The sequence below is a fragment of the Alexandromys fortis genome, unplaced genomic scaffold (genome assembly GCF_014885135.2).
Source record: "Alexandromys fortis isolate MF-2015 unplaced genomic scaffold, M_Fortis_MF-2015_v1.1 scaffold_23, whole genome shotgun sequence".
NCBI classification, from domain to species: Eukaryota; Metazoa; Chordata; class Mammalia; order Rodentia; family Cricetidae; genus Alexandromys; species Alexandromys fortis.
The window spans coordinates 480242-494723 of record NW_026067907.1 but is presented as its reverse complement, the minus strand read 5'-3'; the positions used below and the strand labels follow the sequence as shown (position 1 = coordinate 494723).

Sequence of the window (14482 nt, the reverse complement as noted above, 5' to 3'; positions counted from 1 at the left end):
TGTAGACCAGGTTGGCCTGGAACTTAGAGATCCACCTGTCTCTGCCTCCTGAGTGCTGGGATGAAAGGCATGCACCACCACCTATGGTCATTTTAATAGGAATGTAAACTTGTTTGGATTTTATAATAAACATCAAACAGCTGGTCCCTCTTTTTGGACTGTAAGTCCTTCAGAACCTCATCTTTTTCCTAGGCTATCTGCACAGAAAGTATCAGTGCCAGTCTATGAAACAAACGTTGGAACTGTGAACGCAACACGAAGACCCTCACTCTTGTTGACAACCAGAGAGAGTAAGAAAGACATAGGAAACGAAGACACTCAGGCCGCCACCACATGGTATGAGTTTGCTACGGAGTTTTAGTGCCTTTGAAATATGCTTTCTGCTTGCTCTGTAACAACTTTATAGCCCATAAAACATGGATTGGTTTGTAGTTAAAATACACTTGACCTAAAAGGCTTGATCTAGTTTGAGTGTGGCGAAGATCCAAGAAGTGGCCATGCATTCAAATCTGCCTGTTGTAGAATGCAGCTGCCAGCGCTCAGAACTGCTGGTATGTGATAGGCTGGGGAGATGGCTCCGAGTGTGAGGGGCTGAGTTTGAACCACCACGCCCACACAAAAGTTGACACAGTAGCGTGTGTCTGTATCCCTGATGCCCCTCTAGTGAGACAGAAGGTACAGGCAGAAGAATCTCTGCAAGCTTTCAGGGGCTTCCATCATAACTGTGACCCTGATTTTGGTCCCACTGTAGGGAATGGCCACTCTCTTGGGAAATAAGCAATCCTTTAAGATCCCAAAGGTCCAACATTGATTTAGGATCATTGTAAGTTGAATATGCTCACTACCCAAGGCCAGGACACCTGGAAAGGCCTAGATCAAACAATCGACCCCCATAGAGGGAGACAGGCTGGTCTCCAGAGCAAGTCCCTGCTTCCTGACTAGGCAAATGTCAGTCTTCTCTCTGGTCTAGGAAATGGTCTTTAGCATCATCGGGCACTTGGTACTAAATCCACGGGATGAGCGACTACAGAGGGACCCATTCCTTCCCCACCACCTCTTTTCTCTTTATTTTCACTCTAAGACTGGGAGTTGAAGGAAGAAGAATTTGGTTTTAGAGTGTAAGCCATGCTGCTATAGATGGGCACACCTTTGGGGTATCTTCAAAGATGGGCAAAGATGGCATATGACAGCCAGGTCCACAGACAACTCCTTCTGGGTTAATCTTAAACAGAAACGTGAGTGGGCCCTGGTCTAAGGATCCTCCTATACCTGGCCACTGAAGCCCCTGAGACCAGCCTATCTCAGATATATATTTATCTGCCAGTTAAATATCGTTTAAAACAGAAACGTGCAGATATTTGGTGTCTGTAGTGTTCAGCCAAGCTTACTTGGCCAAATACCTTCCGAAACTACCAAAGACAGAAATCAGACATTTCAAACCAGGCCATATAATGGCACGTGAGTGATGCGAGGCTATCCTTGTTAATGAGTAACATTTTTTATGTTGACTCATGGCTTAGAAGGTAATTACAGTTTTCTCATATAAGACAACATGCCTCATAAAAACTGTCTAGTCTCGCTCTCGCCGCCCTCAAAATAACTGGAGATTTCTACTGTCTGACCTCGTCTTTCTAATGAAAACCTCCAATGATTAACATTTATCAAACTGTGCTGCTCAGCATAGTAGTTACTAGCTATGTGGGACCAAGGAGCATTGGAGAAGTTCCAGAACTGGGGTGGGCAGTGTGTGTAGAATAAACGCCATTTCTAAATAACAATATAAGACAAAATTATCAAATATTTCATTAATTTTTTTGATTGTTTTTAGAAATAGTATTTTTGAATAGTGAGATAATTTTAATATCACATTAAAATTTTACCGGTTTTGTTTTACCTTTTAAAATGCCACTACCAACAAATATTAAATCCCATGTACAGCTTGGGAGGGTATATTTTTATTAAAGAAAGTTTATATGAAGATCGTTTAGATAATTACATTTCAGTCTGTAAATTTAGGACTGGAGAGATGATGACTTGGCGGTTAAGAACATGTACTGCTCTTGCAGAGGACCTGAGTTTGATTCCCAGCACCCATACTGGCTAGCTCACGACCACTGTAAGTTCAGCTCCAGGGGATCTGATGCCCTCTTTTGGCCACAGAGGGCACCTGCACACACATGCACATAACCCTCCACAGACACACATATACACATAATGTGAAATTATGATTAAAAGGCTTAAATTTACCTATGTATCTGTGGTTTTTTAAATAGTAGTGAATGGGATGATGCGTGAGACACACACGTGACTATTATCAGGGGAAAGGAGGGGCGAACTCTCGTACAAATGCAGAGGGAAGGTGGAGTGGCTGGTTTTCCACAACAAACTGAGCCAGAGAGAAAACTCTGCCAGGAACCTTTTCATTCTGCTTTGGGCGAGAGATTAACATTTGTATCGGCTCTGCTATCCTTCCTAGAGCGTCATTATCTTCCCAAGCCCCAAGTTGAGGACTAACGTTAGACAGCTTTGGAGAACGCCTCACCAAACATTGGCTCATGGATCATCACGTGTAGATCTTCTGACCATTACTACCATGAAACTAGCCAGGTCTGCCCACATGGGGGTCATTCATAGCCACACTCATCTTTGGTGAGCCTGGAGGTAGCTGGAGTAGAAGGTAGCACTTGCAAGGGTCTTGATGGCTTGCTGAGTCTGACAACTAGAGGTTGTTAGCCATAGTATAGCATCTGTGCACCATTCTCAATGAAGAGGCAGGACTTCCATTTCACTCCCAATGAGTCTTTGTAGGGGAAGCAACCCTGATGGAGGAAGGTCATTGAGCAATAAAGAAACTGCTTGGCTGGCCCTGATAGGTTAAAGCATAGGTGGGAGGAGTAAACAGAATAGAATTCTGGGAGGAAGAGGAAGTGAGGTCAGACTCTGCTCTGCTCCCGAAGAGACCCAACAGCTCTGCTCTCTGGAGCAGAGATGCCATGCTCTGCTCTCCCGATAGCTCTGCTCTCTGAGGCACACTCAATGAAGCTCCGACCCAAGATGGATATAGGTTAGAATCTTCCCGGTAAGCGCACCTTGGGGTGCTTACACACATTATTAGAAATGGGTTAGAACAATATGTAAGAGCTAGCCAATAAGAAGCTGGAACTAGCCGGGCCAAGCGGTGTTTAAATGAATACAGTTTGTGTGTTGTTATTTCGGGCATAAGCTAGCAGGCGGTCGGGGTGCTGGGGACGCAGCCCCACCGCTCTTATTTCAACACAACCCCATCCCTTGGCTTCCCTTTATTTGTCCTTTAGACAGCCATTATGTTAATTTCTCTCTTTGGGAATGCCACCATCAGAATCAAGAGCACTACTTGCTGCCTCCAACTTGTCTTGAGCCAACTTTAATATACAGCTTCCCTGATTTCATGTCACCTGGTGTGCACACACAAGGTGGGGCCTTGAGGGTTCACCAACCTTGAGGGTTCCCAAGGAGACTGCTATAAGGCAAAGCTGGGGCCCTTCCCACTACAGTGGTAGAGGAGGGGCCAGCACACCAGTTTCTGCTCACTGCTGTGCTCAAAATCCAGCACTCCACCCAGTTCTCGAAAGAACTATTACCCAAAGATCTCCATGCCTTCCATATTATTATATTTTATTAAACACAAAGTTCCCGACACCCCAACTTCCCCGTAATGATGACCTATTGGCATTGTGATCCAAATAACCCCCTTTTCCTTAAAAATAAATCTACCCTCTTGACAAATTTTGAAGCATACAACAGTATTATTGCCGATAGGCCTGTGATGTTCATATCCATCTTGCATAACTGAGAAGCTGGATCTGTGAGTCGTACTATACAGCATGTCTCTCTGCTCAGCCCCGGTAACCATCCTTCTACTCTTCTCTGCTGTGAGTTTGACTACTTTGGATTTCTTATGTGAATGATATCTTGTAGAGACTTGGAAAACGCTTGCCAGCATGGAACGAGTCTTACTCCCTGGAGCTGCCATGCTGGGGGCAGCAAGCAGCAGACATGCTGAGCTGCCTAGGGATGCTCACAAGCCCTGCTTCTGGTCCGAGCCTCTGGAGTGAGCAGCCATCAGCTCGTGCATCTGTGCCACGACAGATGATACAGTAATCTGACAGAAGCCAAATCAGAACCACATGGCAGAGTGTCTCCCAAATGTAGCACGATTAATAAAAACCCAAAGACAGATATTGGAGTTCAACCTGAAGGCCAGAAAAGCAAAACAACCAACCATTGGCTCTTATCTCAACCTCAGTCTGGAATGGCGATTGGGCCTTCAGGAATCTCAGAATGAGACTGTATCTGAGAGCTGTCCCCTCCTGTCTTATATTCCTCTCTAGGGCTGGGATTAAAGGCATGCATTACTACCACCTGGTTTCTATGGTAACTAGTGTGGCTGCTGGGGTTAAAGGTGTGTGCCACCACTGCCTGGTCTGTAAGGTTGACCAGTGGGGCTGTTTTACTCTCTGATCTTCAGGCAAGCTGTATTTATTAAAATACAAATGAAATGTCACTACAATTCCCAGCTCACAGGAACCCTGAGAGGTTATATATAATTATCCCTGCTTTTAGCCACTGAGGTTTGGGAGTATTCTGAGTTGCAGCAAGATAACCCAAGCAGATCCACTGTCCATAATTTAAATCTACATCAAAACTGTCTTTAATGTCTGCAGTCAAAATCCTTAAAGTTTATGGTTTCATCATATTTAGAAGATTTTATAAAAAGAAAATAAGAACTAAAGCAACCTCAGAGAGGTTAGGTAATTGTATTCATCAGGGATTGGTAAATTACAGAGCAGAAAGAAGGTTAGTGATAAGAAAATTAAGAACACAGCCGAGCTACTTGTCTAGATCACTTGGTATCTGTACTCAACAGGACTACACTGTATGTGCAGGTGTGGTGGTGTGTGCTGTATGTGTGTGCATGCATGTACATATGCGTGTGTGCATCTATCCTCCACTACATATACAGACAGAGATCAAGGGGTAGAGCAGAAATTAAATATGACATGATATTTTCTTCCAGTCTGAGCATGCGTGTGTTTGTTCTGGTTCAATGCCATTTTAGTTGACCATGACCATTGGTTTCATCCCCTGAAAGTGAGGCAGCTAGACCAGATGGCTTTCCCAGGCCCAAGTAACCAGCAGGTCACTAGCTAACATCCACACTGCTCATTTCGAACTACAGTCAGGCACACGTGCCAACCTCACACTTACAATGTCCTGTACGGCACGGATGCCAGGATTTTGTCAGTAAAGTTTATCACTGACTTTGCCATAGGCAGACAAGCACATTTCCTGTTAACATGAAACCACTGAACTCAAGCAGTCAGTGACCAACAATTACACACATGAGCCTCATCTGGATGGAGCACGCTCTGTCCCCAAACATCTCCGCACAGTCGTGAAGGAGGCACAAAGCCAAGTAACATTTTTCTTAAAAAAAAAAAAAAAGGAGGAAAAAGGAGAGAATTCCAAAGGGCTAGCAATAACACTCAGAGTAAATAAATCCCTCCCCAAAGCACATTAAACATTTTCTTCATGAAAAGGGAGGAAGGGGAATTGAAATGCCTAACAATAGAGGTCAGAATAAATTGAATCTCTGGAAGACACAATGTAAAACCATTCAATGTCAGGCTCTCCTATGTCCATAAAGGTAGAGGAAACTGTAGATTCAAAATACATGGCCAAGGAAAGATGAACGGCTAATAAATGTGAACAATGTGTCTCAGTTTTGAATTTCAGAGTCTAACTTATTGCTACAAAAATGATATATTGTAAAATATTAGCATGATGCATGATTTTTTTCCCAAGTAGAGATGGATCTTTTCACCTTCCCCTGTTTATTTAAAAAATATCTCTCTTTTTGAACAACTGTGTAGCTTTCAAAATCTCTCCAAATTATTTAAGGATATTAAAACTGCAACCCCCCTCTGAATCAAATATGTAAACATTTCAAATGAAAACAATTTGAGTTTCACATACAATATGCAATAAATTAAAGTTAAGTCTATACACGCTTAAAAATGTCAACATCGCCAAGTTGAGATACTCAATAAGACGATAAAAAGTTAGACTCCAGTAGACAGCAAATTGGAATAAAAAGTCAAGCTTCCTCTCCATCCTAGTCATTTCTTAACCAAAGTACTTTCTACCCATAAAACACTCAAACATGAACTGCATTTCCCTTTTCATTTCAGTTGCTGTGAGTCTGAGCCGAAGTTGTATCGCTGCAACTGCTAAGCGTGAAGCCTGCAAACATTCATTCTGTCCCCTTAACTCGGCTGCCAGAACCTTAATAAGAAAAGAAATTAAAGTGCGGAGCATTCAAGGCACACTTGGAAATTCCTCCTCGGAGCCAAGAACACCAGCGCTCTAGTGTTCAAACTAACTTTAAGGAAAGACCAAAGTCCTGCGAAACTCAAACAAGACAAAAACCAGTTAATATGGATGAGGGGGTGGTGTGGCGGTAATTGGGATGAATTCCATTGTCAGATAACTTCGGGGCATGGCGTTTGCGGCGGGACATGTGTGCTGCCCAGAGCCGAGCATCTGTCCTTGCACAGTGTTGTAAAGAAAACTCCACGTGAGGGTTTCTCCCACTTTCTGCGGCTGCTGCAGCTTCAGCTGCTCGGGAGAGGGAAGGAGTAAGCGGGTCTTGGCATCAGTTTCCTGGGAACACTTCCACCAGCACCTACCTGTCCTCCGCCGCCGGAGGTCGAACATGCCGTCTGCCTCCCGCTGGTGCAGTGGCCGCACTGGGCACTCAGTCAGGTAAAACAAGAAGCCTTTACTAGTCTCTGCCGCCTCTTCCAGTGCAATATTGCATGAGTCAGCTTTTATCTCTCAAACCCAACACACAAAGGCTTTACAAAAAAAACCTGATTTGCAACTTTCTGGCTGCCTTTTCCCCCTCGTGCACAGACCACAGACTTCAGCATCACTTAGGGCCTTAAATGAAACATGACATCATTCAGTTGAGAAACAGGACAATAGGCACCACTGTGGGTAAGGCGAAAACGCACACTTCACTGAGCGACTCCCCACCGCTTCCATTCTTTCATGCACATCAAATGCAAGCCACAGTCTGAAAGCTCCTTGCCTTTTACCTTCTGGCTCAGGCCATGGTTCTCCACAAGCCCCACATTAAAATGAGCTAGCTCTTTGGAGGTCAGATGTTTTCAAGTTCACTTCCTGATTTACAAGCTTGTGTGCAAGTGAATCGCACAACTTTAGCAGAACTTTTAAAGGGGTGTCCACCACTGACACCCAGGTGAGGGCGCCCTGGGTAACCTTGGGCTGCTGGATAGACACTGCTCATTTCAGGGAGCAGAGTTACACAGGAATACATTTGTGCTGGGCTTTAAACAAGAGCTAAAAAAACCAAAATTGTCTGCAGGCAAAGGTCTAAAATCATAATGTGTGAGCATTTCTTTGGAAAACTTAGTTAAACCCTGTGGTCTTATATTTATAAATGCTAAGCAATAAATATAGAATGGTCTAATTCCTATATTTCAGTAAATTAGATTTCAAATTATCTGGGATTTTAAATCTCCCCAAGGCTACTTGTCTTTAAAAAGACCACATCTGACAAATTCACACACACACACACATATACACATATGCACACAATAAAATGAAACAAAATGATATATTTATCTTGAGATAAAGATTCAATAAAGGTTTATGTTGATGTAACTAAACCTAAGACTGGATTCTGCTGTTCTGTAGATGCTGTAAATTCAATGATCGAAAAGTCTCAGATACTTTTCAATGCGCATTCCACTGAAAGCTTTCAACTGTGGTTATGAAAACCAGCATCCTCAGATTATCTTCAACACAGCAATTTCTATCACGCCTATGAGGTGATTTGAAGCTAACAGCATAATAAGATAATTTGTTTTAATGCCTATTTGCTTGGGATGAGACTGAGCCTACGCAGGCCTCTTCCCTCGGCCCTTCAGATGGCAATGCAAGTGTGGGAGACAAGGTGTTTCCAAGACTCTCTCGCATCCCCCAGATTGATGGGGATCATTCCTCTAGGAGGCCTGGGATGAAACCCCCATCCCCGAGGCTGTGGAAACAGTCTTACCTTTCCTTCTGACCACCACAGTAGCCTCTCTGTCCTCATCAGCACCCCACACCAGTGCCCAGTTGCAGCCTCTTTTCCACTTTTTCCCCTTTGCCTCCATCTCCCAAGTTTCCATCTAACTCTCCACAGTCAACCCCATTCCACCCTGGGTACTACTGGCCAAACATACTTACTATGTTCACAGGCACTGCAGTCTCAATATCTAATCATTTTCTCTCTTCTCTCCCCTCCCTGAATTTTCACAGCCGGAGGAGGTAGGCAACCTTCCCATACTGCAGATTTTAAACTCCTACACAGACTCAAATACACAGAGGTGCTTACTGGCTCGTATGTATTCTGCGTATATCCTCAGATATCAAATTAACTACTTTTATCTTCTAATAAAATGTTTCTGCTCTTGGATCCTCCCCATCCCCAAATGTGCTGCTATGCTTGTTTTGTTTGATTTGAATATTTATGAGAGAGGCTATAACGTTACAAGTAAACACAACAGTCTAGCTGCTCTGTGTGTGGCCAGTAAGCAGTTTGCTACATTTACCCACCGGACAAATGATGACCCTGAAGGACAGATCTGAAGTGACGGTACAGGCCAGGTGACTCCTATGTGACAGTCATGTCTAGGTTATAGACAATTCCTGTGCTCTGAAGATCACCAACGTGGACAAACCCACCTCTCACATCAGTTACCCGCAAGTAACTGAAGCCAACTACACCATGCCTCCAAACAACAAGAGATTAAAGATTTGTGGATCTGAGTTCTTAAATTAGAAGTTTCTTTCCTCAGACCAGGACACACACACATACCACACACACACTGTATCTTTGTATTTATCCCAGTACCACAATTTTTGCAAAATGATTAACAAATGCATACCAAAGGACGATTAACAGTGGGGAGGAAAAGAAAAATCACATCTTAGGAGCTAGAGGCATCCCCCCCCACCCCGCCCCTCCAGCCACGCACTTCTGTTTCTTACAGACCAGCTGGGCTCCACTGGAACTCTACAAAGGCTCTGCATTCCTGCCCTTTTCGGCTCACACACCACTTAACCAGACAGGTAACAGCTTTTGGAAGGCTATCTTTCCACCTTCTGTGCGTGCAGCAGGAAAAGGCCTCTGTGCGGACACACTGAAGGTACCAGGACTATTATCCTTGCCAGTTTTCCTGCCCGAGTCACTCACCAGTGTTGCCACTAGGTAAAGAGACAGTTCTTGCTCAGCAAACTTTCTCTCCAAACACAGCGAGCTTGGTCACATGTGAATACACATGTGCCCTCTCCAGTGGATGAGGATATAGTGCTGCGAGCAGCCCCTCTAAACTCTCTGCCAGCCCTGGTTATACAACCAGGAGAAGGGGACCTTTCCCACTTGGTCATCTGGAATGGGGAACTGAGGCACAGGAAGCTCACACACCTGGACCTATCAATAGCAACCAGAATGCAAGCTAGCAAGAAAGAAAAACTTGTGGTCTGAAAGTCAGTAGGGTGAAAAAGTCTCCACCAGTGAAAAACTAAAACCCTCCCTGGGGACCGCTATAGTCTAGCACTTCACCACAGGCTGACTATGTCTTGCCTAAATCTTAGGATCAGTAGGGTTTCAGCATTCTTTGGATTTTGAAATATTTGTCTATACATGAATCTATCTATCTTTGGCATGGGACACAAGTTGATACATGCAATCTTTTACATAGCATATACACCTGTGTACACAGATTGACGTTAATTTCAGACAAAATTTGCCACACTTTGGTGCATAAAATGAAGTTTTGTGATCTGGAATTTTCCGTTTGTGACGTCACGTCAGTACTCCAAATGTTTTCAGCTCTTGTGGTTTTCTGGTTTCACTGACAGATTTTCAGATTAGGGGTGCATAACCTGTGTTAGAAATTCACTCCGGGGCTAGGGAGATGGCTCTATCAGTAAAGTGTTTGCTTTGCAAGCATGAGGGCCGAGTTCAGTCCCGGGAACCCATAGACACAGGCGCTATCTTCGTGATGACAGTGAGCTGGGAGGAGGAGGAGGCAGGTGGATTCCTGCACTTCACTGGCCAGCTACCCTAGCCCTCTTGGTGAAGTTTCAGGCCAACAAAAGGTGAAAGATGCCCCGGAAACGACAACCAGTGTGGTCCTCTGACATCTCCTGCATATGAACTCATACATAGACACATACATTAAAAAACACATCAAGTCTTTTTGGTATAGGTAAAAGTTGTAAGAGAGAATTGGAAAGGATCCCCTGGGAAGGACCCTCTGGGAAGGACCATCAGGTCATGGCCCCTGGGCCAGGAATCAGCTTGCCCATTCTTCTAAGAACTATCATGGGTATTAGGAAAGAGACTACAATGGTTTGGTCTAGTTGTGTTGGGATAATGAGAGGGGGAATGTGGGTAACACAGCAGTAGGAGCTTCAAGAAAGCCACATTGAGACACTCCGGCAACTCTGAAACCAGCCAACAGTACCAAGAAGCTGGACAATGGACGCCCCAGAGAAGGTAGGAGAGAAAGTGGCATGTGTTGGGAGACTCAAACAAGAGGTTTGGCCTCAAATCATACAGGATCAGACAAATTTAGAAAGTTGCATCATAGTTTCAGATATAAAAGTGTTGGAAATTTCAGGCGATGGTTAAAAGCATCTGCCATGGTCTCTACAGAAAGCAGAGCCGCTGAATGTTGGGGAGGCTTTCAGTTGGTTTTAGATATTGCCATTATGTTCCATTTTCTAAGACAATCAACAAGCCAACTTTTTCTGATACACAGGCTTTCACAAAACAGTCCCAACTTATGTTTAGTCTATTAGAACTTTTTCTTTGGCACAGAGGCAAAGTAGACAGTGTTACATTTTCTGAGCGCATCATAGGAGAACAAAAAGGAAGTGAGAGAGGGAGAAAGACCAAAGTCAATGGCGTATCCCAGCCCACATCTGCTAAGGCTCTTTTTGAGGGACACACAGACTTTCTCCTGAGAGTCTAGGGTAATGAACGAATACCCTCTGCACTGCAGATACCAATGAAAAAATCGACACATGCGCTGCCTACATTCTAAGCCGAGAAAACAGCACCAGCTGCAATGAGCCTTATGGTGGTTACACAGGTGCTCGACAGCATCCCTGGCCAAAGAGGCTGGACTCGACAACTTTCTTTTCAAAGGGCTATTTGTAGAGCGAAATGATTTCAAGGGCATCCTACCCTGTTTCCACCAATTTAGAAAGTATTTACTCTCTGCAGAAGACGCAGTGGTTTAAGGTAGAAGTTAAGCATTTGACTATCAGAGAAATAGGAGTTATTTCTGTTTGCAACTGGAGGACAATTTCTACCAAGAGAAACTGAATCACACACACTAGTCACTCATGTCAATCAACGGCAAAGCCTAGTTTTTCCTCCAGGCCCACGCCCCACGCCGCACTACATGTAAGACCTGAGGAATGATCATAAGAATCTGAGCCAACAGCTCAACAGCTGACAGTCGTGGCGCAGGCCTTTAATACCAGCACTCAGGAGGCAGAGGCAGGCGGATCTCTGAGTTCAAGACTATCCTGGTCTACAGAACAAGTTCCAGGACAGCCAGGGCTACACAGTGAAACTGTCTTAAAAAAAAAAAAAAAAACCAAGCAAAAGCAAAAGCAAAAACAAAAACAAAGAGAAAAGAATCTAAGCAAAAAACACAGCACTCCCCCCCCCCAAAAAAAAACCCCCACTGGTTTGCACAGCCAACCCTCCCAATTCATTTAGAATTCATATTCCTACCATGGTCAGTCATGCAGGGAATTGGGTGAGCCAATTCGTCTTCAGATTCAAATCTTGCCCGGTTGCAGGTCTTCCTCTGCCTGCTCATGTCTCTGTGCTCAGGACAAGCCTGAGCTCTCTGCGGCACCCTCCTTTGGTTAGAACATTGGCCTTTGTTCCCCAGAGCAGCAAAACCAAGCCTTAGCTATTTCTGGACTGAGCAGCTTTTAGATAGCGAGCAAGCAAATATGTTACAAATAGCTTCTTGCTTTCAACCATCTATCAGTCCCATCTTTAAGGACACCCAGGAGGACTCTGTGCAAAGCACAAAGGAAGAATTATCCCTGCAGAACGTAGCTGGCTTTGAGACACACACCTCCCCTCCCCAGGAGATAACACACATCAAATCCATTTCTAGCCAGAGGCATGCCATATTATCTATACATTCGCGAACACTGCCACAATGTACTTGAACTTGAGGAGGGGCTTGGGTGTGCAGCTGAAACCCCACAGTTCTAGAACTCTAATAAAGAAGAATCCTTAAAGCTTCAGAGGAACTATCATTTTCACACCCCAGAAGAATAAACAGCCCCTGTTTACTAGCTCTCCCCTCTCCTTGCCAACACAGCTCCCTGGCTGCACTGGGGTGAGAAGAAGACTTGTGGCCAGCTGTTTCCAACTGCTGCACAGTCCCAAATGATGGTGGCTTCAGAGGCAGTTATCAACGCATCAGTGGTGAGGGTGTACATTTGGAGGGAGACACGGACAAACAGCCTGGAACAAATTTAAATCGGCGCAGAAGCCCATTCAAACACTTCACCTCCGCTCATGTCACCTCCAGGAATGAGGGTGTCACACCTTTGGGGTCTGGGGTGTCCTTCTAAATTTTGCCCCCCAAACTAAAAACAACACAGGGGTGACGACCTCTATGATGCACAGCCTGTGAGCACACGAATTCATCTCAGAGGACACGGTATAATCTCTAGAACTAGAGCAGGATGTTGGCGCATATAACCATCTGATCTGGACCATCGGGACTATCCCCCTCAGGCAGACTGTGTACCCGGCCAGAAGCAACACCTCCTCGAGGACAGCAGCGCTTACTCCCGAGGGAGTGGCGATGACTCCACTCTTCGTGGGATTTTGTTTTAAACTAAAGGCGACAACAGAGACCACCGATCCAGGCACATGACTACAACAATCTGAATTGCCCACGTGTTGCCATGGCGAACTGATCTTTGACATCCAGAAGACAGAGCATATACATAGCAACAGCCTGACAACCCTTCCTCTTGCCTTCACTTAGAGGCAGCCACTAAGCCCCAGGCTCCACACTGGAGGCTGATCCTAGACACCAGTTTCCCCTTCTTGGAGCTTTTGTTAAGCAGGATGGGACAAGCCTCAAATACATAATGACAAGTGTGGTGTGTGCCAGCCGGCCAGCCGGCTGTGAGGGGCGCTGCAGACAGAAACAATTGTGACCACATATGTTTGCTCTTTCCCCTAGGTTCTCAAACTGCCCTTCAAGTGATATTGAAAGAGGGAGAGACGTACTCTGGACAGTATACTCCAGCTCAGCTACGTTGCCTTCCCCCATTCTTCCCATTGCAATCTCCCAGAATAAACCGGCTCATCTTTCATCTTATATTTAATGACTTGGGATCCAAGCTGAGGGAGTCAAACTTGCTGAAAGTTTCTGGGAGCCCCAGTGCTTGCCTCATCCCAGTTCCCACAGGGGCACATGAAGTAACTTGTTTATAGTAGCAGAACAAAGGCAAGGAGAGAGGGAGGGAGCTCTGTTCCAAGACAGGTCGGCCTTAATTAGGTCCCCAAACAAGTGTAGCCAAATTGATTGTGGTTCATCCTGAATAAAACCCATCAAATCTCTTTGCAAATATAAGAAAGAAGAGGAAAAAGAAGGGGGAGGGAGGCCACATACAAATAATAGTCTTTTTTGAAGTGGGGTTAGAAGCCAGCTCTTTTGCTTCCCACTAGGATCTTGTCTTCACATTTTTATAAATGAATATGTTTATTGCACAATTATAATAAAAGGGGGACAAAACAAACTCACATGATGGCAATCTGTATGTGCTGAACACACTTCCATCCCACTCCCAATTTTCCAGGACCATATTTTGTCCCTAGGGGTAAAATACCTTGCTTTGTTCCTTTTGGGTATCCAAAGCAGGATTGGGTGTTTGGAGGCGCCAGTAGTATGATACAAGAGGAGAGGGAAATGGGGGCATTCATTTCATTCAGTTATGTATCTAGAGTCTGAAGTTCAACCGTGACCACTTCTGAGAGCTCCCTCCATGATCCTGGTCCTCTTGGAGGCTCTCTTTACTTGATGTTGCTCCTTGGATCCTCTAGAGCCCCCTGGCTTGTCTCCATCAGAGGCAAAGGTTCCAGCTGTGGCTGTTTTGTCTTTCCTGCTGTAGCATCTCTGGCCAGGTCCCCTTAGCCAGAATCTTGCCCTCCTGGAGCTTATTTTCCAGCAGAATACAGACAGACAAACAGATAGACAGACTATAAATCTTTGATAATGTCCTATCAGTATGGGGAAAGTACTGTTAGGGTATTCTAATACAACTTTTTATCTGGGTTTGGATGGCCACTTACCTCTCACGATGAGTGTCCAGT

At 44.8% G+C, this 14482-nt stretch overlaps 1 protein-coding gene across 10 annotated transcripts in view; it reads right to left on the bottom strand.

Annotated features, from left to right (window-relative positions):
* Plekhg1 (pleckstrin homology and RhoGEF domain containing G1) overlaps positions 1-14482 on the bottom strand; it is a 214311-nt gene that overhangs the window by 87075 nt on the left and 112754 nt on the right. The window contains exon 1 of one of the 10 annotated variants that reach the window (XM_050135706.1): positions 11864-11947. The exons of 8 other annotated variants lie outside the window; for them this stretch is intronic. In XM_050135706.1, the coding sequence (XP_049991663.1) occupies positions 11864-11876 (13 nt within the window). In that variant the 5' untranslated portion in view covers positions 11877-11947. Of the gene's footprint in view, positions 1-6728; positions 6800-11863; positions 11948-14482 lie in introns of those variants that run through there. One more of the 10 variants, XM_050135709.1, reaches the window with a different exon arrangement.